The sequence below is a fragment of the Chiloscyllium plagiosum genome, unplaced genomic scaffold (genome assembly GCF_037043375.1).
Source record: "Chiloscyllium plagiosum isolate Xiang-an unplaced genomic scaffold, Cpla_swu_hap1 HiC_scaffold_32, whole genome shotgun sequence".
Taxonomy (NCBI): Eukaryota; Metazoa; Chordata; class Chondrichthyes; order Orectolobiformes; family Hemiscylliidae; genus Chiloscyllium; species Chiloscyllium plagiosum.
Window position 1 is genome coordinate 20,196,290 of NW_028270170.1, and position 27,422 is coordinate 20,223,711.

The 27,422-nt window shown below is 39.6% G+C and overlaps 1 protein-coding gene across 3 annotated transcripts in view; it reads right to left on the reverse strand.

Moving 5' to 3' along the window:
- Positions 1 to 18,970, reverse strand: part of mpp3a (MAGUK p55 scaffold protein 3a) — an 85,046-nt gene extending 66,076 nt beyond the window's left edge. For all 3 annotated transcript variants that reach the window (XM_087977849.1, XM_043675047.2, XM_043675046.2), the window contains exons 1-2: positions 18,701 to 18,970; positions 5,804 to 5,898 (exon numbers count right to left, since the gene is read on the reverse strand). In XM_087977849.1, coding sequence (XP_087833975.1) covers positions 5,804 to 5,828 — 25 coding nt within the window. In that variant the 5' untranslated portion in view covers positions 5,829 to 5,898; positions 18,701 to 18,970. The remainder of the gene's footprint in view (positions 1 to 5,803; positions 5,899 to 18,700) is intronic.
- Positions 18,971 to 27,422: the final 8,452 nt, after the last annotated feature.

Consider the following 27,422-nt stretch of genomic DNA (forward strand, 5'->3'; position numbering starts at 1 on the left):
ATACACATCATTGACTGTGAACTGCTTTCAGATGTTCTGACGAAATAAAAAGTACTTTGTGAGTATAAGCTCTATGTTAATTACAGTTCAGTTACAGAAGTTGATGGTGATGCTGCATTTTCATTTGTGACTTCATCAAATTTACACTGAGTTCACAATCCAAAAAATGAGTAATGCAATTCAGTGTATTAGATGGACTTTAAGTCACCCTCTGAATCAAGGAATGCATCATTTTCACGTTAAGTTTACCATTTATTATAACTGAACCCAAACTTACTGCTCTCTTCACTGGACCAGATTCTCTTACAAACATTGCTTTGGCAATAGCGAAATTTAGTCTCAACAAAAAAGAGACAGTGTAGAGATTTTCTGCAGATTTTTTAATGTATATAAACATCACATGAGATAAATTCATCACATGTAGCAGCATCACTAGCTCACGGAGTATGGTGACATTGTAGTCGGCTGTGATTGAGGTGGCTGTTTATTCGCTTATGTCTGTACGACCCTGAGTGGGATGATGGTGCCTTTTTATGGTCAAGGCAATCAGTGGCACTAGTCACTCCAATTCAATACTTCACTTCAAGTTATTAGCAATGACTTTAGCTGAGATTGTGGGGAGAAACTTACAGAACTGCATCAGTGTTAGGTACATCAATCAGAGGATGTACTGGGTGGGTTACTCTTCGGAGGGTCAGTGTGGACTTGTTGGGCCGAAAGGCCTGTTTCCACACTGTAAGGAATCTAATCTAATCTAATCTAATTACTACTGTTTCTATTGCTCACCCCATGTCATAATATCCAATGAATGCATATCTTTGTAACATGAACTGCTTCTTTCAAATTTATTGCTGTATTGTTTCCTTCTATAACTATATGTTGTAAACATATTAAAACAACAAACTTACAATTGTGTAGCACTTTTTATAACATTAGCATATCTCAGGCACAAGAAGAAATATTGGCAACATAAATCCCCTGCTTCTCTTCAGGTAGGGTCATGGTCCTGTACACTCATCAACTGTAGTGGTTCAGGTTTGGTTTAAAATCTCATTTAAAAGGCAGCACCTCGTGTGCCAATATATATTGTTTGCTCAAGGGTCTGAAGTTGGACTTAAAGCAACAACCAGCTCTATTATAATACTCATGGTCTTGCGTTGCTAAGGAATATCTACAAACTCTGCTGTAGGGTGAAAAAAAATCAACTTTCATTAAAGAACATAACTAGCAATACCAATATCTAACTTAGACATCATCTTTCCATGAGGCTGAGAGAGCAAGGTCATGTAATCACTTCCTGTGATGAGGTATACTCTATCTCATTCATCACCCAGTAACCACTTATACTACAGAGGTTGTTGTCATGACCTTCTGACATTGTAAGAATGCCTACAGTGAACCAAGGCTGACATGAGCTATTAGGACTACACAGAAAGGTAAGAACTTGAAAAGTCCCTGGTAGAATTCTATTACTCAAATTGTTTCTTGATACTTATAGACAGAAGTATTTTAGATTAAATCCAACCATGCCAGCAGCCTTGTGATCCTTCAGTGTTTACACTGAGTGCCTACAATGAGAAACATTTTTGGTGAATTGTCTGACAGATTTGTTTTGGTTAAAGCTAGCCTGTGTCATAAACTCAATTATTTATCCATCTGGTGAGAGACAATGTACACATTTCAAGCATCTGGTGAGAGACAATGTACACATTTCAAGCCTGTGGAACATTTTATTTTAGGTAGACATGCATGGCAGAGATTGGATGCTGTAAAGTGTGTAAGCTACAAAGGGATAGCAAAATGTGACACTTTATCTTCAGTACAAATGGCAGTTTAGAAATAGACTCAAATTAGGTCACCAAACAGTCTTCATTTGCCTTGATTACTTCAGTTGCATTTATAATGGTGTTTGCTGCTACCCAGCTAAGATCAACCAATTGAATAAAATCCAAGCAAATATCAGATAAGGCAGCAGAAATTGAAAATCCCATCGCAAAATCAAGATTATAACTTAACAAAGTTAATTTGTGTAGCTGACCTTTAAAACTGAAATTGCTGTTTGCTATTAATTTAAACTCTCAAGTACTCTAATGCTTTCGAGATAGTGTTGAGGCAAAACTGCATTTCTGCATCAAATGTAATTTTAGAGTTCATTTTCAGATTAATATCTTCTGACATTGTGAAATATTAATTCTTTATAGTAATCCTTTCTGAATATTCTTCTACTTTTGTAATTACAAAATTCTATCCTAAAAGAGTTAATATGTTTCTAAAAATGGAAATGTTGGACTTCTTGCATTCAATCAGATCATACTTAAACAGTTATATATGCAGTTGAAAAATGAATTAGTCACTTGGGACTATTGTAGTCATTGCCTTTTGACCTCTACTCTTGTACTTCATTAATTGGCTGATTTAATTACTCTCATCTGACAACTCATTGAGGACAAATGTCTGAATGAGGTTTTCATAAATCTGAAGTTAAAGTTTGTCTTTTAGTGTTTCTGAATTCAGATTTTATTTTAACCTTGAACTTGTGTTTTAATCTATGGCATAATCTTTTAACTTTGAAAGTGCACAGTTCTTTCTATCTTTGATGATTTGCTTTCATCACAGGCATTATGTTATCGGTTAGCCATGTCCATTGTGCTGTTTCAGTGTCTGTGATAGCAGAATTAGGTCTGTGGGGTTATGCTTCATAATGGACCTCGGTACACATTCATTCGTGAGGAATTTCTGCATTAGGTCTGCATTACTGTATCTCTAAAAAGATACTTCAAACTTAAACTCTACTAGTAATTTGACTAAAAACTGGCTATTTAGCTAATTATCTCTGTTTTTTATGTAGGATCTTGTTATGTTCAGGTGAACCTCAATAACAATGATTGATTACATTTTAGAAGTAATCCATCAGTTGGAATACACATTGGGGCATCATGGTATATACATTCAAATCCTTCAAAATAATATTTTCAGTCTGTCTTAACTGTTTAGTAAATGAGTCAGTGAGGTTGAAATGTTAATATGGAGGTGCCAAAATTGTCCTTCTTTGCGCCTGCATTTATCCAGTGATGCTAAGCCACAAGTGTGGGAATTCTGACTGAGGACCACATTAAACTAGGCATATTGCTCAATGGTCAATTAATCACTCAATCGCTGCACATAATTATCATTTTACTGTCAGTGTAAAGCTGTTGATGATGGTCTGGTACAGGTGATCAAACTGAAATATAACAGACATTCATCTCACAATGCTAGTACTGTGAATACTTTCTAGAGCACAGCTGAAAATTAACCTCAGCATGTCCCAGCATCTAGATGAAGTTAGCAAGAAAGTTGCTAACAAATCAGTACTACTGTCAGAAGAAGAAAAAGTAGAAGAAAAGTAGAAGAAAAAGTAGTTCATATGACGCCAGTTCTGCCATTCCTAGCAGGATGGCACCACCGGACACATATTCCCTTCACCTCTGCTGTCAGCCTTCCCCAGAGACTGTTTCCTCCAGTTCACTTCTCCTCCAGACCCAACACCTCCCATGGCACCTTCCCTTGCAATTGCAGAAGGTGTAACACCTGTCCGTTTGCCTCCTCTATCCATAGCTCCAGATAGACCTTCCAGGTAAAGCAGTGATTTATGTGCGCCTCACTCAATGTACTCTACTGTATTTGCTGCTCACAATGTGATCTCTTTTACACAGGGGAGATGAAGTGCAGACCGAGCGACTGCTTTGCACAACATCTGGGTTCTGTGTGAAAAAGTATGCTTGCCACACCATCATGTTCTCTGACCAACATCTCTCCATCACCTTTCCCAATATTACTTGGAATCCTTTAGTGCCAGGGGCTTAGATGGGGCAAAATTTGTTCAGTTCATTCAGGAGGGTTTCTTGAAGCAATATCTAAATAGTCTGAATGAGGAATGGGCTGTACTGGGCCTGGCCAGATGATTGAAGTTTCAGTAGGAGAATGTTTTGGGAACAGTGACCATAATTCTGTAAGTTTGAAGAGAGTAATGAATAAGGATCAAACTGGTCCTCAGGTGAAAGTGCTAAATTGGGAAAGACTCATTAAAATAGTGTTAGTCTAGAACTGGAGAAATTAGACTCGGGGAGGCTGTTTGAGGGTAAATCCATATCTGATATGTGGGAGTCTTTTTAAAGGCCAGTTGATCAGAGGTCGGACCAGCATGTTCCTGTGAAGATGAAAGATACAGTTGGCAAGATTTGGGAACCTTGGATGACAAGAAATGTTGAAAGTTTAGTCAAAAATTAAAAAAAAGAAGCATAAGTAAGATTTAGGAAACTGGAATCAGACAAAGTCATGAGGAATATAAATGAAGCAGGAAATGACTTATGCAAGGAATTAGGAGAGCTGAAAGAGGCCATGAAGTGTCCTTAGCAAGTAGGATTAAGGAGAATCTAAAGGCATTTTATATTAGGAGCAAGAGGTTAGCTAGAGAAAGTGTAGGTCCACTCAAGCACAAAGGAGGGCATTTATGCATGGAGCCAGAGGAAGTGGCTGAGGTCCTTAATGAACATTTTGCATTGGTATTCACCAAGGAGAAGGGAATGGATGATGGTAAAATTAGGGAGGCGTGTGTTGATAATCTAGGGCATGTTGATATTGAGAAGAAGGAGGATGTGTTCCCAGAATGTGATGAGATCTATTCCAGAAAACTAAGGGAGGCAAAGGAGGAGATTGCTGGGGCTTCAAAATATGCCTTTTTATCCTCCTTAGCCACAGGAGAGATTCAGGAAGATTGGGCAATAGACAACGTTGTTCCTTTGTTTAAGAAGGGCAACAGGGATAATCCAGGACATTATAGGCTGGTGAGCCTTTACATCAGTGGTAGAGAAATTAGAGAAGATTCTTAGGGACAGGATTTATCTGCATTTGGGAAAAAATGACTAGATTTAGATTAGATTTAGACTTTTGTTGTCACATGTATTAAGGTACAAAATTACAGGAGTAATGTGAAAAGTGTATTATGTTGCCACACAAGGTGGCACCTTAGGTACAAGTACCTGGGTACAGCATCTTAAGAACAAGGTAGAAATAAAGAAAGAAAGCTAAAAGTCAAACATTACAATATTTCAAAAATGCTTGGCCATGCTCGGACCACACTTCCTCCTCCTCCTCCTCTTCCTCTTTGCCATGCTTTCCTTACACAGTCCATTCCAGGAGTCCCACATCAGCCTACCATGCCACCATCAAAGCAACCGCCACTCCTGTCAATCTACCTGGAGTATTGATTCAGGTCTACCGCATCGCCGCAGCTGACTGATGTGGGATAGTTAGCACGGCTTTATGTGGGGGAGGTCTTGTTTCTCAAATCTTAGTTTTTGAGGAAGTGTTGAAGATGATTGATGAGGGAAGGGAAGGATAGTAGATGTCGTCTACATGAAATTTACTGAAATATTTGACAAGATCCCTCGTGGTCGGCTGGTATGGAAGATTAGGTCAAATGAAATCCATGGTGAGCTGGTAAGTTGAACATAAAATTGACTCGTCATAGAAAACAGAGGGAAACAGAGTATTTTTCTGAGTAGAGGTTTGTAACCAGTGGCATTCCTCAAGGAACAGTACTAGAATCTGTTGTTTGGAATATACATTAATGATTTAGATGAAAGGTGCATGGATTGATTCATAAGTTTTCAGATGACATGAAAGTTGTGCAATTGTAGTTAATAAGGAAGGTGTCAAAGGATACAGCAGGTTACAGATAAGTTGGAAGGTTGGGTGGATAAATGACAGAGTTTAATCCAGACAAGTTAATTCACACATAAGTGTAATCATCCTGTTGTACCTGCTGCTGTTGACAGAACTGGCATGGTGTCTACGCTGGATCCGAACGACAAGTCTTTCAATTTTTGAGGATTTTTTTTTCATTCAGTCGAACCCCTGCAGAAGAGAATGCAAATCATAAGAATGTACATTTTCAAACGGTAAACTGAAAAAATGTTTTATAGAAATCCACTGAATGTACCAGATTAATTCTTATTCTGTAGAATTTCTGACTGTCAAATTCCCAATAGTTGCTACCTGGGTATGTGGAGGTCTTGATGCATAGTGGACAGCATGCCCACTTCTGAGCTAGAAGCTCCAGGTTACGAGGACTTTATGACCAAGGAGGGATCTGCATAATGCAGTTGATCATCAATTTACAAATCATTAAACACGTGCCAATGGTAGGTAGTAAGAATGGGATAGATTCCCAGTCAGCAATATTGGCTCCTCTCCTATCTCATGCCATATTTCCAAACTGTAGGTGCATGTAAAAATATGTGTTACCACAGCAACTTAGACTCCTTTTGACACACCTTACTACCATATATCTGGTAGTTGGAAAGGAAATTAAATCTTAAGGTAGCAAAACACAACAGGAACTGTAAATCAATTTCTGTTTAAAGATTATCACTATGAGCCAATTGACCTGAAAAGTCATTCTGAAGATTAAGATTCCAATTGCTGAGATGCTGACAATTATTTTGATAATCTTTAAACATGAATAACATTCTTTGATAATGTTGTGTTTTGATCAAGGCCAGCTACATTGATGCAATTAACCTTCCAATTAAAGCCCCAATTTTCCCTTAAATTTTCTCTTTCTTTACCTTGAAGGTACTATCACCATTTCAGTTACCATTATTAAGCCAACAATAGCTCTCCATCTATGTTCCTTCATGATTGAAGCCTTAACATTGAATATCAGCTGATTTTTCAAATACTTCATTACCTGTGTTCATCTGTATTCCCAGTGTATTCGTTTTTTCAGTCACAGTAATGAAGAATTTTCAGTAAAGGACACTTTGGTTGACTTTTCTATTCCCCTCACTAGAAAAAGGGTGATGTGTGCCGATACTATGCCTTTAGGAGATGTATTTAATTCTGCTTTCTATTTGTGAAGAAAGGCTGAGACAGAAATAGCGAGCAGTCTGCTTCAAAGCCAATAAAGTATACAGCTTGTGAGGCCTTGGGATTTTACTGTCAAAGTTGGAACAATATAAGCAGCCTGAATGAGTGGGGTTAAGCTCCCCCAGAGCCAGAACTTGCAGTTTTACTTTTTTAGAAGCAGTAGCTGGAGTCTTGAAGCTGGGTTTAGAAGCTGCAGGACATCTTTCCCAGCTACTCTCTCTCTCTGTGTTTTCTCTAGATGTTTTTTACTCCTTGACTGGATAATTGAAAAGACTGAGACTCACTATTTTAATGAATTTTATTGAATTTGCCTTTGCCAAGGGTGTGTTTATGGGATATTGCTATATTGGAACAGTTACTGTTTAGTACTTAAATAATTTCTGTTAGAGTTAAATTATTCCAATTCCTTCTTTATTTTGTTGTATTTTAGCTATAGTGTGTGAATAAAGTGTGTATTGCCTCAAGTCTGGCAGTTTGACCAATCGAATTGCATCTGGAATGCAACACCTAGCATTTGCCTTTAAAATAAGAAAAGAGTAAGGTCTAGGCTATCCTCTTAATAAATCTTGAGGGGATTTGGGCTGGTCCATAATAGTTGATATCAGTTTCAACCAATGGTACTGATGCCAGCTGAGATCAATGAATTCAGCATAGACTTGAGATCAAAGCTGCGGTAACCTTCATCATGATAATTCAATATCAGGCTGAACCAGAGACTCAGACAGTGGGCAGGAGGCCAAGAAAGTGGGATGGAAGTCGGTGGGCTCTATTTCATGCCATTGACAGTTTGCTCTTATTATTAAACCCCACTCTCAAGCCATTTTGAGGACGGCCTCAACTGAGGGGGGTGGTGGGCATTGGGCGGAAGGTCTATCCACATGCAAGTGTTGGGTATTTCATTAAACTCATTGTAAGAGCAACTAACATCTGACTGGAAATTTTCAGCATAGTTTCTCCCTGGAGTCAGTATCCCAGTGGTAGATGAGGAGACTTGATACAGATTCTAAGGACCCTTACTTACAGCAGCAGGCTGCATCTGTGGATTAGAATGCAAAACATGTTCAGAGCTTGGAGGAAGCCTCACTTTTGAACCAAATATTAAGTCCTAAGGCAAAGGCTAAATCCCAAGGCCAAGGCAGAATCCTGTGCAGTGCTTCTGAAATCTGCAGGATAATTGTTCACATTTAAAACAGTGTCCAATGGATTTATCATGAAAGCCCACTGTTGACATGTTCAATGTTATGTATCTACATAGAGTCTTTACAGCATGGAAAGAGACCTTTGGCCCATTGAGTCCAAACCTAGTCACAAAACATCCATGTTCAACGGTTTGACCAATGCATAATACCTGACATTTTTTGACATCAAAAGCTCAACCAGATATTGTGAGCAGTGAAAACATTTATTGCACGGTTATGTTAATCAGGCAAAATTTTAAGACTGTACTCAAGCTTGCTCTTTGAAAACACGGTGCTTAATTTTTAATCCCTGGGCTGGGAATATAACCGGGAAGGCTGCATTTACTGTGAAAAGGAGAAGAATTTGCACCGGCATATTGAATAGGAAGAGCTCAGCTTTGATCGCTGCTCTGAGTTAACTTCTCTCTGCCAGGGAGGCTTCAGTATTCTTGGATTAACCAGAGGAGATCAATTCATTGTTAAAGAGAATCTGCAGCCTTATGTGCTTATGATTCAATGAATTTAAAATAATAAGATCAATCAGGCCAGCTTTCATTCCGAATCTCACTTGCCCAGTGGTAGCACCAACTGGAATTATAATAGCAGTCAACCTTTATTTTTCAGCCTGCAAATGTATCTCTTACTTCCCTCATAACTGTGTGAGGGCAGTAGGGCTGTATTGCAGTAGTTTAAGACACACCCACTCTTTTGAATTAAATGCCGATGATATTTTAAAATGGCGATCATCCACACCCATGCCAGCAGTTCACGTTTACACTCAAAATATAAAGTCGACCCCTGTTTTTGGAAGGATTTTTTTGGGACTTCAAAGGTCAATGTATATGCTGACATCTATGATAGTTTGGCTTTTTTTACCTGGAGTTTAGATTAGGTTGAACAGTTCATCTAAAGACAAATAATTAGATTTGAAAATGCAACCTTTTCAGTCTTAGCCATTCCTGATCTTTATACTCCACACAAATTTTAATCTAAACCTCATGCATATGTCGTACTGGTTCCATATCTCTTTTATTCCCCTTTTCCTTCGCTCTATTTCTTCTATTCTTCATTGTTGTTATGGCCTCAGAAAATTTGATGTGCTTGAGTGCTTTCCTGCTGGCAGGAGATTGAATGTCCATCTGTTACCATGGAGAAATTGTGACTGGTCTAATGCAAAACTGGCATAGATTTCTTGCTGATTAGTATGATAAATTACATTAATTGCATTGGAATTAAAAGAGAGGAATTAATGGCTGAGGTATTCAGTCATAGATTCAAGCCTTCTAACGGTTTTGAAAATTATGAATTATGAAAATTATCAATAAACTGCCCTGTACACAAATCACCATCTTCAACATTCATATAACATAAACTTCATCCGTACAAAGATCCTGTGAATTGTCCCCACGCAATTACATCCACCAAATGCCAGCTGTGGCTCAGTGGGTAGCCTCTGATCCAGAAGGTTGTGGGTTCATTTTTCAATCCAGTAATTTACGCACAACAATCTGCATTGATATTCCAGTTAAACTGAAATCTCTCTGTTTACTCTGGTGAGTGTTAAAGATCTAATGACACTATTCCGAAGAAGAGCAGAGCATGTCTCCCTCAAGCCCTGATCAATATTAACCTTCACTCAATCTTTCTAAAATAGTTGATGCGGTTGTTCTTATTGTTTGTGGGAGCACTTTTAGTTGCATTCCCTCCAATAAAACTGTGCCTACACTTCAGTATTACTTCATTGGCTGAAATACTTTATGAAGCTCTGATTTATTGTTTCAAAAAATGAAAACAATGCCTTGTGATTCAATGTTTTTTTTTCACCTATGTACAGAGGTGTCAAAAGATGAATCCTAGATTGACTGCAGTAAACATCTTGTGAAGATGTCATGGGGATTGGTAGGAAGGCCAGTGTGCTTCAAACAACTGTTTGTGGTAATGTAGATCATATTCATGTAACTGGCTAATGCTTGCAGTAATGCAATAAACTTCATAGTTAATTCAAAAAGACTCTTCTAGTTAGACAAAAAAGGTAGGTTTCCTAATCCATAATAGGTTACTTTAGGCTTGAGGAACCCACACATGTGATGGCAATGGTGGACCTTTGCCCTAGCAGAGTGAGCACAATTTGTAGATAGTGCCAACTAGGAAAAGTTGAAATGTAGGATTTCAAGCAAAACCAAGGAAAAAGCATGCTGGTAACCCTGAAGAACTCAAGCAGCCACAAAAGGTGGGAGAGCTTCCATTGCAGCTAAAAATGGTAAAACATTCCAGTACTCCAATAAATTATGGGATGACCTCCAATACCTCAGAATAAAGTTCTGTTATCATGATAAGACACCTAATCACACCAGGAAGCTATGGTATCAGAAATAGTATGGTCAGGGAAATTTAATTTCAGAGATGGGCCAAATGGAACGCAAAATTTGACTTTCTGGGAAAGGCAATTCTTGAATTTTAGAATAGCTTCTGAACTGGATTAAGAAGCTGAACAAGTAAATAACACTTCTACACAGTACACGAGAGGGAGTGTAGCAGATTGCATTATTGCATGGCAAGGATAATGAACCATGAGACAAATTCAAAGAAGTTTTGAAAACTTTTGCCAATTATTTCATCCTCAGACTGAATAAAACTCTGGAAATGACATAATTTAGCAAAACAATATGCAACATCCAGATGCATCCTAGATTTTTAAAAAATTATTTCTAGAGGCTAGTGGAGAGATGCAACTACAATAACTTAAAATCAAAATTCAGAAGAGATTGTTATCAGCATTACCGATGTATCTTTGTCAGATTTATTAGTCCAATGAATTCCTAATTCTAGAGAAAGCCATTCAGTTGGTGAGTAGTGTGGAGGTCTTGGATCAATATTAATAAGAGGAGAATCAATCTTATACAGGGGATCTATCAAATCTATTCAGTTCTTAAGATATCAATCCACAAAAGACATACCTGATAATCCAATACAATAGGTAGGATAGACGTTGGAGATTCAAGGTCCTTACCAGTACTGTAGAACAGAGATACTTCACAGGCACAATCACTGCCCAGTTTATAAAACCAAATGCTTTTATTGTATTTTTCTTATTTAATCTGATGAGGTTGTTGCTAGCTAAACGAGTATTTATTGCTTGCCCCTAGCTGTCTTTGGACTGAGTGGCTTGCCAGGCCATTTTAGAGGGCTGTTGAGAGGCAAGCACATTGCTATGGGTCAGGAGTCACATGTAGACCATACTAGATGAGGATGGGAGATTTCTTTCCCAGAAGGATATTAGTGGGCTAGATGAGGTTTTCTGACAATTGGCAATGGTTTCATGGTCATTGGTGGATTCTTAATTCCAGATTTTTAAAAATTGAACTTAAATTCAAAATGTAAGAAGATAGGACTTTCAGAAAATATGCTAAAACAGGACATAGCCACAAAAAAAACAAAAGACCAAAGAAGTAACCGACAAATAAATATGAGGTCGGACATTCTACAGAAACAGGTAAATCCTGCAGAACTTTGCTGAAGTTACATTGGAGTGAAAGGCAAAGTATTGGCTCAGTGGTTAGCCCTGCTGCCTCACAGCTGAAGGGACATGAGTTCAATTCCACCCTCTGGCGACTGTCTGTGTGGAGTTTGCATGTTCTCCCCATGTCTGCTTGGCTTTCCTTTGGGTGCTCTGGTTTCCTCCCACTGTCCAAAGATGTGTGGGTTAGGTGGATTGGCCATGGGAAATGCAGGGTTACAGGGATGGAATGAAGCATCTAATGTGCTCCTAATCCTCGGTCAATAGTGGGAATAGTGCAATAAACTACCCTTCTATTTAGACCTGAAACATGCACATTCTAAACCAAACTAGATCACTTCAGGCTTGAAGGAACCCACACATAATGATCTCTATTTCATCTTCATCCTCCTTAGCTGTCTTGGTGCATGCTTTCTTCCACAATTGACATATAAGGTCATCCCCAAAGAGTAATTTACAGGATCCTTTAATCAATTGCTAAGATTGACGAGGATGGCACAGATGGATGTCACTTGTTTTCCTTTACCCTGCCTCTGCACAATGTGGATCTGTTTCTGCTGATATACTCAACTGACCCCCAGAGCAATTTGTTTGCAAAGAGATCACAGCAGTTCCTACTGTGGCTAAACCAAATATTGTGCAGCATTTCAGTTAGAAGAAGACATCCTTTCTCTTCTCCATGCTGCCTTAAGTATTCTGACCTAAATTCACACAAGCATTTTGTGAAATCATGCACCAGTTATGAGATGTTCTTTTGAATTATTGACATGTTATAGATTCTCAGTAAAATGTAATTAATAAAACAATCAATGATTTGAAATGATGTCAAACATGCCCCCACCCCTTCCAAATATACAGTCTGATAGTATTTTGCATCAATTTCATTTTTAAAAATTGATTCATGGTCCTGGGTGTCACTGGCTGGGCTAGCATTTATTGGCCATTCCTACTTGCCCTTGAGATGGTGGTGATGAGCTGCATCCATGACACACTGCAGTCCATGTATCAAAGGTAGACCCACAAATACCATCATTAAGCATGTTTCCAAAATGTTTACACTATTTACTGTAAGGTTAAATTCAAACTTGTTACATTCTCCCATTACTTAATAAGAATATTGGCCCATTGACATTCATCGGCTGCCCCTATTGTTAAAGGTTATCTAGAAGCAATAAGTAAACAAGCACCAGCAAGGATCAGCTTAATAAGTCAGCAGCATCAATTAATCATACTGATTAAATTCTTCATTTTGCTGTCATCATCCTATAACATTACAAAGTGGTAGCAAATTCTCCTGTTTGTGGTGATCTTAAACAGTTTCACATATAGTGGCATTTGCAGTTGCATTTTGTGATAGTGGTCCTCAATAAAATAAAAGGTAGCAATGTTTCAGTCAAATAAAGAAAGGAAATATTTACAGTATGATTTCATAAAGATTTCACCAGTGTAAAGTTAATACTTGCCCAGCTGTCCAAAATGGTGGCTTTTAATTATTCATTTGAATAAGGTGTTGCACTTTATGGTTTACTATATGTTCGCCCATGGAACATGCATCATGAAGAGTTGGGTTCTTGTGAGACAGAAACTTTGAAGCTTATTTACAACACTAATTATATATGTGGCTACAATACCACACAGCCTGGGTTATGTGCTTAGTGATGATACTGTACATTACATACGCATAACTGAGTAAACTCCATGACTGACTAAAGGTGAAGCAGATATCTTTTATATCTAAATTTCACATTGTAATGTCCTTAACTGTCTTAAAGGTATGAAGCTGTCTCATCTAGAATCTATACCGTAAGACAACATAGAGAATTTTGCATAACACTTAATGATATATTATCATTTTGAGATAACTGAAACAAAGGGAAGGTATCCATATAAAAAGGATGGGATTATTTTGCGACATGGTTGAAATCACACCCTTCTACCCATTCATTTCCTTTCTCTTAATGAAATATTCCAATAGATATTGTTGCAATTGGACCTAGCATGCTTCCCTTTATTTTGAAATCATCTGTGCAAACTTTTGTATTGATACCACAGTATACTCTCACTGATGTTAGATTTGTATCAGCTTATTCAGTACAGGGATTAAAAGTATGAAATGATCTGGCTGATTGGGATTTTATGTGAACCATTTTGGGAAGTAACATTCTCACCATTCAAGTGGTGACATCTCCAACTCTCTCTTCTTGACATTCTATGGCATTACCATCACTAAGTCCACCACTGTCAAAGTCCTGGGGGTTACCATTGACCGGTAACTGAACGAGACAAGATAGATAAGTACAGTGGCTTAAAGAGCAGGTTGGAAACTAGGAATCCTGCAGTCAATAACTCCTGTCCCTAAAGCCTGTCCACCATCTACAAAGCTCAAGTTGGGGGTCTGATGGAATACTCTCCAAGTGCTTGAATGAGAGCAACTGCAACAATAGTCGAGAATCTCAATATCGTGACAAAACAGTGATTGTTACCACATTGTCCATTTTCACCTTTCACTCCCTTCACCACAGATATACAAAGGGCAGCAAGCAAGATAAACAGTAATAACTTACAAAGGCTCCAAATCCATCACCTCTACTATTTCAAACACAAAGGCAGTAGATGCCTGGGAACTTCCTCCAAGTCACACTCTATGTTGACTTGGAACTATATATTCACTGGGTCAAAATTCTGAAACTGCCTTCCTAACAGGGTCTCCCTATGCCTCAGATATTGCAGAGGTTGAAGAAAGTGTCTCACTGGGTACAATTAGGAATGGGCAAAAATTGCTGGTCGAGCCAGATTTGATGAGCAAGTATGAAGAATCTCAATACATTATCCCGAGACTTTGTCATTCTGCAAGATGTGTAGTGGAAAGCTTAAATGTGAGCACTCAATGTTCCCAGAATAAACATTATCATTACAAATTAGGTGCATGGTTTGGAAAACACCTGTTAATAATTCATTGACTAAAACATCCAAATATACCATATTTGCTCATGTAAAAGTCAGCCGCATGATGTTTGGCCTTGTTAAAAATGCATAAGGCTCAATTATAGCAAGCAAAAAAGGCAGAGGGTACCTGCCTGGGTCAGAACAACTCCTCTGCAGCTAGCTGAAAGCAATATTTCAGCTTGTCCAGGCAACAAGGCCAACTTCGGAGTCCTACCGAAAAGAAGCCCGAGTACTGGCAGTATTGCTGTGTCCATGATCAGTACTACATTCAGGGCTTGAAGGGTGTTGAGAAATGCTTTGAAACTTTGTAAGTATTGGGTGTCAGAAAGAGGAGTGGGGATGAGGATCTGAGAGACAAATTTCAGAGGAATCAGGGAGTATTAATACCCAATGGTATTACGGCTGCAATAGACCCTGGCAGCAGTTACATAGTCACCCTTACCCAACACCAGCCCGCACAGGGAAACCTGACAGGGCTGGCCACCTGGTGAAGGCTGCTCCCATCTGCTGCTTTACTTTGATCAGTGGCACAATGGTGCCTGTAAGTAGGTGTCGATTTCCCACTTTTAAGGGGTTCAATTGATTAGCTGATGGCAGGTTGGCCAATGCTGACCATGCCGGTGGTAAAATTGCGATGGGGCCAAGGATGGGCTGTGCATTGCATTTTACATCCCCTACTTCCACCACCACCAGGGACACACAAAAACCAAACTGTATATTTTTGTATACCTTGTGTAACAGGCATCTGTAGATTTTCAGGAAAAGCCAATAATTTCAGAACTAAAGTATAACCCTGAAGATGAAATGTACAGAATTCATAATAAGGTTATAAAATAAAGTAAATAATAGACAGCTTGTTTCACTATTGCTGGCTTTTCCATTTCAACAGCTCGCTTGTATTTTATATTGGCTCAAATCAAGCATGTATGTTGATTCCTTAAACATTTCATTATATAAAAGTCAACCCCATGACTTGTCTTTAAGTCTTGTCTTTAACTACAGTTTTGTTCCTTGCAAGTTTGAGAAGTGATGTATTAAATGATATCAAAGAAGAGGTTGGATGCATGCCCACATCACAAAATTACCTCTAATTTGGTGTTAACTTGGGAAAATTCATTCAGATAAGGTAAACAGTACATGGATTGGAGCAATGCATCTTTCACATAAACATTACAAAACAAAAGTCCATGATCACAAATGCATAGGTATTAAGAACTGTTTTTCTGAAGTTGGGCTGAGCTTTATTTTGAAATAGAGTGATAGAAACATTACTCTGCACCATTCTCCTGCTGCTGTGAGATTGTTCTATTCTCCAACAGCGAAGACCTCGAGAGAAACCCAGGTTTGGCATTGCACTGCTCATTTCCCTGATGGAGGGTCAGTGAAACAGCCTCTGCCATGAGGTCTCCTATCACTTCCATTTTGGTGTCAGATCATTTCATGGGAATGCAAAACTTGTTGTATAAACGCACTTTGAAATGTGTTAATTTCTGATGAGACAGCCTGTGCATAATGGCTTTTGAGAGAGTAATAGATGCCTACAGCACAGAGACAGGCCCTTCAGCCCAAACTAGTCTGTGCTATCCACACTAACCCCATTTACCTGCATTTGGCCCAGAACGTTCTAATCATTTTCTAACCATGTATTTGTCCAAATAACTTTTAAATGTTGTTAATGTACTTGCCTCAACCACTTCTGCTGGCAGCTCATTCAATATACTTACCACCCTCTGTGTAAAAACGTTGCCCCTCAGGTTCCATAGAACATAGAGTAGAAAAATACAACGCAGTACAGGCCCTATGGCCCTCGATGTTGCGCCGATCCAAGCCCACCTAACCTACACTAGCCCAAAATCCTCCATATGCCTATCCAATGCCCATTTAAATGCCCATGAAGAGGGAGAGTCCACCACTGCTACTGGCAGGGCATTCCATGAACTCATGACTCGCTGAGTAAAGAATCTACCCCTAACATCTGTCCTATACCTACCACCCCTTAATTTAAAGCTATGCCCCCTCGTAATAGCTGACTCCATAGTTGGAAAAAGGTTCTCATGGTAAACCCTATCTAAACCCCTAATCATCTTGTAATCATCTTGTTCCCTTTTACTCTTTCCCCTCTAACCTTAAACTGATGCCCTCTCGTTCTCGATTCCCCAACCCTGGGAAAAACACTGAGTGCATTCAGCCTAACCATACCTCTTGTGATCTTATATACTTCCATAAGATCCCCCCTCAGACTCCTATGCCCTAAAGAAAGAAGTCCTAACTTGCACAACCTCTCCCTATAACTCAGACCCTTGAGTCCTGGCAACATCCTTGTAAATTTCTTCTGCACTCTTTCCAGTTTAATAACATCCTTCCCATAGCAAGATAAGCAAAACTGAACGCAATACTCCAAGCGTGGGCTCACCAACGTCCTGTACAACTGCAACATAACTTCCCAACTTCTATACTCAATGCCCTGACTGATGAAGGCCAGAGTGCCAAAAGCCTTCTTCACTGCCCAATCTACCTGTGACTCCACTTTCAGAGAATCGTGAACCTGAACTGCGAGCTCCCTCTGTTCCACTATATTCCTTAAGGCCCTACCAATTACTATGAAATTCCAAGCTTGATTTGACTTTCCAAAATGCAAGCCCTCATGCTTATCTTTATTAAACTCCATTTGCCATTTCTTGGCCCACTTCCCCAGCTGATCAAGGTCCTGCTGCGATTTCCGATAACCTGCCTCACTGTCCATGATACCACCTATTTTAGTGTCATCTGCAAACTTACTAATCATGCCATGCACATTCCCATCCTAATCATTGATATCGATGACAAACAGCAATGGGCCCAGCACCGACCCTTGGGGTATACCACTCGTCACAGGCCTCCAATCATCCTTCCACCATTACCCTCTGCTTCCTACCAGCAATTTATCCAATTCATCAGCTCCCCCTGGATTCCATGCGATCTAACCTTCCAGAGCAGCCTACCATGTAGAACATTATCAAAGTTCTTACTGAAATCCATATAGACTATATTTACCCCTCGGCCCTCATCAACCTTCCTGGTCACTTCAGAGATAATATATCGGTTTTCTTGATGATAGTCCGTGATCCTGCTTTTTACAGAAGCCAGGACAAGTTACCAAAGGAGACATGAAGCATGAAATGTGCCAAAATAAAAGGAGATCAATTTAACAATCTAAACAGGACTGTATTCAATATATTAACAGATATGATTTGGGAAAAATACTCCTTTTAGCAGCTTAGGTTATCTGAAACCCTTTATGGACATGTTGCCTTTTATCATAAAGGACACATTTACAAAACTGCACTATCTCTGGAAAATTAAAGTTTTTGAAAATGCTGATTTTTATGCAATAATTGCCGGGTTTTCCTTCGTAATCTTTCTGAAACATCTGTGCTTTAAATTGATAATGCTGACTGCAGTTAAAGCTGAATTAAAAGAACATCTTGAGGAAGTATTCCTATTTGCATGAAGAAAGCTCACTACATCCTTTAGCCAGCTTTTGCCAGACTTATTTTTGAAAAGTATATCGAGATATATATAGATATATACACGGTTGACCAATGTACTGTAAGTTGGGATTGTTGCTTAAAAACAGATTGCCAACAGTTAATAGAATTATGCAGCAGAAAGGCCAACAGCAGAACTTGTTTAAACCTTGGAAATAATGGTGTCTGTTGGCACCTTCAGGAAAAAAAGCAATGATCACATACTTGCCAGTCCAGAATTGACCACATTTAAGCATTTTTATTAGCACAGTAGAGATGTAGCTGGAAATTGCTGAACAATTTCAAATTGGATTTATTCCCATCTTTCACTTCAAATCACCAACTGAATTTCCTTGGATTGTATCATTTATTTCTTACAGGTTTTAACACCAAAGAAATTAAAACAACCCCCTCAGCTGCATTAGAGTCCTCCCTCTTCCATCCTAATAGAATTTAATGTGTTGCAACACAATTCTCAGCCAGCTAGGTTCTGAGAGCATTTAACAATGCCACTGCATAATTGATCACCAAGCTGTAGTATTTAGGATCAGCCAAAATACAAACACAGGTTGCTCGATTTCTGGTAGCATTCTGCCTTCCAAAGAATCATCAAAATGAAAGCATAAGACCATGATACTCACAAGAGCCTGTGGTAGCTTCAGCAATGATCAGCCTGAGATTTCAATGAGCTACGTACATCGTACAGTCACCATATAAGTAGCATAAATCCTCTGTGTAACCATTCTGGATAATTAGTGGAATCGCTCTGCTGTTTTCTAATAGTAAGGCAGGCATAAGCCTCATTTGAAAGTGCCAGGGCTGTGGGTGTGAGAACAGCTAGTTACGACACGATTTGAATGATTGTACCAGAGCCTACTGTAACATTGCTACCCTATGCTGCTTACTGTAAGGTTTAGCACTTTTGCAGCCAATGTTAACCCTTTGTGATCCAAAGTACTTGTGCACTGAGCATGTCTATAATACAAAGGAAGTTAATTAACTGTTTCAATTCAGGAGTGTTTATGCATATTTTGTCGATGTCTATATTTGGTATTTGAATCTATCTTGTTATTTTTCAGTTACAGATTTACAGATTGTTTTCTGAAAGAAGTGTGTTTGATGGTTATTTTATGAATTGGGGATTTAAAAAAAAATATTGGTTTGTAATAATTCTGCTTTTCAATTTAAAAATAAAACATATTTTCTCCATATTTGATTTACCCTTTTTTTAGTTCGGTGTCAATGCACTCCTAAAGCTTTCCAGTCATACTGATTGGTCATAGAATCCCTACAGTACAGACATAGCCCATTCAGCCCATCAAGTCAGCAATAACCCTCTGAAGAGCATCCCACTCAGACCCAGCCACATAACCCTACATTTAGCATGGCTAATCAACACATCCCTGGACACTACGGGGCAACTTAGCATGGCCAATACACATAACCTGCACATCTTTAAACTGGGAGAAAACTGAAGCACCCAGTGGAAACAAACACAGTGAGAACATGCAAACTCCACACAAACAGTTACTTAAGGCTGGAATTGAACCCAGGTCCTTAGTGCTATGAGGCAGCAGTGCTAACCATTATGTCACTATGCCACCTAACTGTTTTTAAGTGATTGTCAATGGATTGGAGGCATTTGGGGGTAGGGAGTCATTAGCACCAATTTGTGTCTTATCTTCTTCTGGACAGTAACAAGTGGCAGAAACACTGGGTGATTTCTATTTCCTTTCCTAGCCCAGGGATGTTGAACTGCCCTGTTACTTTGCTCGAAATTCTCTCCCTGTGTTTCTTCAGCATTCCACCATCTCACTGGATACTGGAGTGCCCCCTTTATCATCTGCTCCCTCCCTTAGGACCATCACAATGCACAGCTCAGAAGATGCTGGATAACCAAATGATCTGCTTGAGCTTTACTGCTTTCTGGCTCACTTTATCTTTTACTACAACAACTACATTTTAAGAAATGCAAGTGCAAAAAATCTGCAAATTTTGGGGAACTGAAATTAGATCACTATGTAGCACCTCTGGCAATAATTGAATATGGAGAAGATAGGGTGTCATTTTGGATAGCTCTTTCATCAGAATTGTCTCCAGAACCTCACAGCGTTGTCTGGCTCTGGGCCTGGGAAATGATCTGTTAAAGAGAATATATTGGGTCTCAGCTGGGAGACATGGAGCTTTCCTGTTGCCTAATGTGACTGGAAACATTGCATGTTGTGACAGGGTTAGGAGAGAACCTGACTGGGCCAACGCAAAAGAAAGCTACATGGAGTACACCATTACTTTTCCGATAGTAAAGATGAGTTGAATGAATGCATACCGGTATTTGTGGTCCTATTTTGTGATAAAGTTTGAACACATTGAAAGGATCAATGGGCAAACTATCCAGAATATTTCCAGGTTAATGACTTTGCTTTTTCTCCAGCTTTGGAGAAATCAGCTGGCATCTCAAGACACCATTCCAGTGCTTTATGGATTTTCCTTCACTAAATTGGACCGACCCTCCTAGACTTGTTGTCGTCTGTGGAAGAAGATTCAAACAAATTAAAACTGATAGCACAAAGTTTTAAGAGAAGGACATTGGTATAACTGTAATCAACGATTCTTTTGGAGGTGCATGTATCATTGGGATATCTCGATGTGTGTAGAATTGCAGGGGCCAATACTTTATGTGGCAGCCCTTGTCCTGCTAATGAGAGCACACTGTCGTTGTCAGGATATCTTTAAAGGTGGGTAAGTAGATCCATAGATCATCAGATTTTCTTTAGCAGTATCTCTGCACTCTAAAGACAGACACCATACTGATATCTCAACTGTTTATATCGACTCGTAACAGCTGGTAATTGTATCTGAAGTAGCAGTTGGCTTACATTTTGAGTTTTCCCCTGCCTCTATTCTCTGAGGACATTTACTGTTTATCTTCCCACTTTACCAGCAGGCAAAATGAGACTGGAAGCTTATTTTATAAGGAACTACAAATGCAGTTCAACCTGGAACCATTCAGAACATTGATACAGAGACATGCTGCATTTGAAGGTTGACCAGTATTATCTCGGGCAAATATAAAAGATCCAAAGATGATGTTTTTAAGAAGAGCAAGGATGATCTCAGACTATAATTCTCTCAATTATGATATGGTCATTATCAAGGTCATTATTCATGGGGCATTGCTGTGCGTAAGTTGACTTCCTATATCACAGCAGAGACTGCATTTTAAAGGTGTTTCATTGACTGTAAACTGCTTTGGGGAATGAATTCTCAAAGTGGAAAAGGAGCCCTAGTGGGATTGCAAGGTGAAATTTGGGGGTTCCGAGCTTCAAGGTAGTAATGGTACTCATGGAGCTTTAACTGAGTTATAGCAATTGCATCCCACATTTACAGAGAGGGCTCCAATTAATGCGGGTCTCCAACCCCACTCATTTCTCACTTGAGAGTTGTGACAATTTTCAAAATGGGTTCACAGTTGGAAAACATTTGGGAAGCATTACTTTGGTACATCCTTGGACAGTTAAGAATATTACGGAAATAATTTGTATGACTAATATTAAATATTAATGAAATCAGCTCCATATAATTGAGGAAGTCTTGGTATTAAAGCTATGAACCTATATATTAGAGTGTGTACATGTATCTGTGCATCTGAGGTAGAGATATACTTAGACTACCATTACCTACTTAGGTTTCTCATTAAGCCTAGGGCTGGGTTTCTCCATTTTTAAGCTAAGTGCTAGTTTCAGGGCATATGTCCCATCATGGCTCATAATGACTTTCCTCACACTGTCTTATCACCTGCTAACCTCTATGGCATTCTCTTTGTGCAATCATATGGCTGCAGAAGCAAAATCTCTACTGCTACCAGGACGTCTGGCATACAAGTTGCTGGTGCCATATGTAAAACCCATCTGACTTGGACACAAATAATGTCCTGGGCCATTATTGTCTCCAGGCTCAGAAAGAATGTACAGCAGTGCTGGAGAAAGGTCTAAGATCTTCTGTGCTCCCATGGTAATTGTCACCATCTTCTCTCTGTTGTTGCACATTGGCTCTAACTATGCCACGACATACAAACCTTGCTAATGTTAATGAAGCTACCAACTTCATTGTTGCATGCAACATCTGGACTCAATAACTCTCACCCACCTCATCTTCCACAACTGCTAACCTGTTCTGTGTCAGGCCAAAAAGCTACAGAGGTTGGCAGCCTCCAGGTGGATGCAAAGTGAGTAAGTGCCAAGAAGTGTAAGTGCCAAGATATGTTCTTTATAGATGCATAAAATAGCTGTGTGTATCTGTGCACAAAAATCTGGTAAGGACAAGCAAGTCAAAGGTATGAGTTCAAACGTTAGATCCTGAAGGGCTGAGAAGGATTCTGAGTAGGTCCAAGATCAGCAATGATAATGTGGTGGGATTATTGTTTTGTTGATATGAAATTCATTGGATGAAGGAAGAGCTTGACTGTGGGGCATTGTAGGACACACTGGTGAAGGGATATTAAAATAGTCGCCCAGAGAAGCACGTAGTGAGCTGCATGTGCCAAGTAGCTGTGCAGATTTACAAATCAGGAATTGTTGCCATTTACTTTCTCAGGAACAAATGGAAGGATTACCAAGACTTCCTCAATTATATGGAGCTGCATAAAAATGAAGTATGGTTAGCTAATATTAAGATGCAAATGCAGGGAAATGGGGCAGCGACAGTTTATTAGTGAGATTCAAAACTAGTCATTGAAACATTAAGGGGAAAATCAGAACAATTCTTCTCCACATCGAGATTCGGACTTCTTCAATCTCTGTATATTTTTCCATATTTCTTGCCATTGCCATGACATTCAAGGGCTGGGAAGATATTGCTCTTAATTTTTCTTCTCTTCAGTTGTGTCCCCCTGACCTCACCAGACTCTCTCCATTCCACCAGGAGAAAGTCAGGACTGCAGATGCTGGAGATCAGAGTCAAAAGGTATGGCACTGGAAAAGCACAGGCGGCCAGGCAGCATCCGTGGAGCAGATGAGATGAAAACTGAAGCTCTATATCCAGAGTGAATCATTGGTGCAAGATGGAATGCAAAATGTCAAGGAATAAATACATTTTGAACAGTGTGTCCCAAAAGATCTCTCCCTGATTTTTGTTTAATGGATAACTATTGATGACATTAGCAGAATGCTGAAGTTGAGAGATAATTATTTAAAATGATAGAGAAGATTTGGTGCTTCATACTGAGAGGGATCTTTCAATTTATTTTCCTTTTAACTTCAATGCTTTTTTTTAAGTGACTCATCCCACTTTCTTGAGTACTACAAGAGGTAGGAATAAATGTTGATCTTGCCAGCACTGCTCACATCTCCTAAGTGAGAAAGGAGAATAAATATTTTAAAACTAATGGCTGATGGGATCATCAGGGGCAATAAACTTGGAGGTGTTATTGATCTAAATGATGTGTGGGTGTTGAATGAGGTTACTAGCTTACAGTCATTAGCTCAGGGTGTTTTGTCATATGTCTCATTACTGCAGTCTCTGTGTTAATAAGTTCCTTTTATACTTTTGGAATCTGTAATTTCTCCCAACAATTTCTCTCAAAGATACAATCGGGATGGTAGTGGGGTGAATGGATTAGGACTGGGTTTGGTGGGCAGGGCTGAGCTGGACAGGAACCCATCCCAAATTCACCAGAGTGAGGCGAGGGAGATTTTAAATGCAGGGTCTGATCTACTCCTTGAGTGGCAGTGCAGTGTTGTTGCTGGCAGGCAGCTTTGGGTGCAATATTGGACTTGTAGAAGCTGCAGCTTACACCCTCCCATGCCCCCAACTTATGCAACACCACCCAACAACATCATAATTTTCCAGGCTCAGACACTTCCCAATATCATAGGGTACAACTGTAGCGCCAATCTCCTATCTTTTTTGCTTTTTAAATGCTGCCTCGCCTGCAATGTGCTAGAAGCATAGAAATTAGCAACAGTAGGATAGTGGGCTTGCGGCTGACTGTTGTTACAGAGTCTTGGGAAAGGCTTGTAGCTGACCACACAAGATGGAGAAACACCCTGCACCAACACCTCACTGCAGCAGACAAGCGGGCACGCAGGAAGGAGTGCACCAGCTCTAACAGGTTAACGATCACATACAGATGTAACCTTTGCGACTGGGACTGTCACTCATTGGTCTCTTCAGTCACAAGCGGCATTGCTTTAGGGAAACAAAAAGCTAGAACAATGACGATGGAACCCATGGTCAGCCAAGACCAAGATGGGCCTCACCCAAAGTAGACTATTCAGTCATAGAGTCATAGAGATGTATAGCATGGAAACATACCCTTCAGTTCAACCCACCATGCCAACCAGATATCCCAACCCAATCTAGTCCCACCTGCCAGCACCCGGCCCATATCCCTCCAAACCCTTCTTATTCATATACCCATCCAGATGAGCCTGTGCTGTCATTCAGTACGACATTGGTTGATCATCCAGTTCAGTATTCTGTTTCCAATTTCTCCCCATATTCTTTCAACCCTTTAACTCTGAGAACTGTGTTTAACTCCTATTTGACAACATTCAATGTTTTGGCATCAACTGCTTACATTGGCAGAGAATTCCACAGGCTGTGGCTGAAGACATTTCTTATCAATCACATTCCTGGCATTTTCTTTTCTCATTTCAGATTCCCAGCATTTGCTATTCTTGTTATATTTGTACTGTTTAGTATCAGCCCTGCTGTAAATGCCTTTGCAGGCAACTGCACCATATATCATACAGGGGCTGTGAGTCATTTCTAAATCTTCCATCCTGCAGACATTCAGCCAATATTGAAACACAATACAAGTGAAAGCAAGTTCTAGCAGCATAAAATACTGATTATATTCCTGGTTATTCATTGTTCCATTAAGGTTCAACATTGTCAGTTTACAGTTTAAATCTCCAGAGGCTGACACTGTGATATATATACAAACTGCAGCAACATTAAATTAATTGTTGTTTTATTGGTTTTTTTAAAAGTTAGCAGTTAGATCTTTTCTGGATTCCTATATTTTTTCTTGGGAAAGCCTAGAATCTCAATCTGTAGACAATGCATTGCCTTCTATGTCAGGACGTGTGATTAAATTGAAGACCATACAGAGTAAATGTTCATTTTAAAGTCAAGTTATGTACTTGCTCTGTCATGTGCGATTAAATTGAAGACCATTCACAGTAAATATTCATTTTAAAGTCAATTGATGTACTTTCTCTGTCAGCTGCCCTCAAATTTAAATGGTGAGTGCTCATTAGCCATGCCAGTCCATAAACATATAAAATGTATGAATCTGGACTCAACTTGCATTAGTGTGCTTTTCGCCTGTAAAAGCAGGGAGAGTTCCCTGTGCATTTACATTATGCACTGTGCAACTTAATGATGACGGTGGAAGTTTCACCCTGAAAAACAAGACTTGTTTGTGTAAAACTTGTTGACTTGGATCTCCTACTGGTGAAACATTGCTCAGCAAGGAAGTTTTTGTAATGCGCTGAGCCTGGCTTTCCAGTGTAATGTCTCAGAAACAAGGTTTTTCTTATTCCGAGAGCACAGATTTAGAAAATTCCCCCCGTGCTGAAGAGGTGGTGGCATAGTGGTATCCAGAGCCCAGGTGAATGATCTGGGGACATGATTTTGAATTCTACCATAGAGTCATAGAGATGTAAAGAAAGAAAACTGAGCCTTCGGTCCAACTTATCCATGCTGACCAGGTATCCTAACCTAATCTAGTCCCATTTCCTAGCACTTGACCCATATCCCTCTAAACCCTTCCTATTCATATACCCATCCAGATGCCTTTTCAATGTTGTAAATATCCCAGCCTCCATCACTTCCTCTGGCATCTCATTCAACACATACACCACCCTCTGTGTGAAACATTTCAATAGGATTAATTAATCTGGAATTAAAAGCTATCCTGATGGTGACTATGTAACTACTGTTGTTTGTTATAAAAACTCATTTGATTCATGATTGCCCTTTAGAGAAGGAAATCAGCTATCCTGATCTATTCTGGCCCGCATGTGACTGGTTGACTTTTAAGATCTCCAGCAGCAACTCTTCTGTATTGTGGACTCTTTTCAAAGAATCACTACATACTTTCCCAACTTCTCTAGCTTCCATGCTTTTCTCCACAATAGATACTGATGGGAAATATTCATTTAGCATCTCACCCATCTTCTGTGATTCCACACATAGGTGGCCTTGTTGATCTTTAAGGGGCCCTGTACTCTCTTCAGTTGCTCTTTTGCCCTTAATGTATTTATCCAATCTCTTGGGATTCTCCTTACCCTTATCTGCCAAAGCTATCTCATGTCCCATTTTTATCCCCCTGATTTCCCTGTTAAGTGTAATCCGATTGTCTCTATATTCCTCAAGGGATTCCCTTGATTCTAGCTGTCAATACCTGCCATATGTTTCCTTCTTGTTCTGAACCAAAGCCTCAATATCTCTAGACATCCAGTTTTCTCTTGTCGTACTAGCCTTCACTCTGACAGGAACATACTGTCTCTGAAGTTTTTGATATCTGACTTTTGAAAACCTTCCATTTGACAGTCGTCCCCTTTCCTGTGAACAGCCTACCCCAATCAACTTTTAAAATTTCCTGTCATCATAACTTGCCCGGCTCCAGATTAAAACTTTAACTTTCAGACAAGGCCTATCCTTTCCCAGAACTATGTTAAAATTAATAGAATTATGGTCACTGGTCATAGAGTCATCGAGTCATAGAGATGTACAGCATGGAAACAGACCCTTCGGTCCAACCCATCCATGCCGACCAGATATCCCAATCCAATCTAGTCCCACCTGCCAGCACCTGGCCCATATCCCTCTAAACCCTTCCTATTCATATACCCATCCAAATGCCTCTTAAATGTTGCAATTGTACCAGCCTCCACCACATCCTTTGGCAGTTCATTCCATACACGTACCACCCTCTGCGTGAAAAGGTTGCCCCTTAAGTCTCTTTTATATCTTTCCCCTCTCACCCTAAACCTATGCTCTCTAGTTCTGGACTCCCCGACTCCAGGGAAAAGACTTTGCCTATTTATCCTATCCATGCCCCTCATAATTTTGTAAACCTCTATAAGGTCACCCCTCAGCCTCCGACGCTCCAGGGAAAACAATCCCAGCTTGTTCAGCCTCTCCCTGTAGCTCAGATCCTCCAACCCTGGCAACATCCTTGTAAATCTTTTCTGAACCCTTTCAAGTTTCACAACATTCTTCTGATAGGAAGGAGACCAGAATTGTTTGCAATATTCCAACAGTGGCCTAACCAACGTCCTGTACAGCCGCAACATGACCTCCCAACTACTGTACTCAATACTCTGACCAATAAAGGAAAGCATACCAAATGCC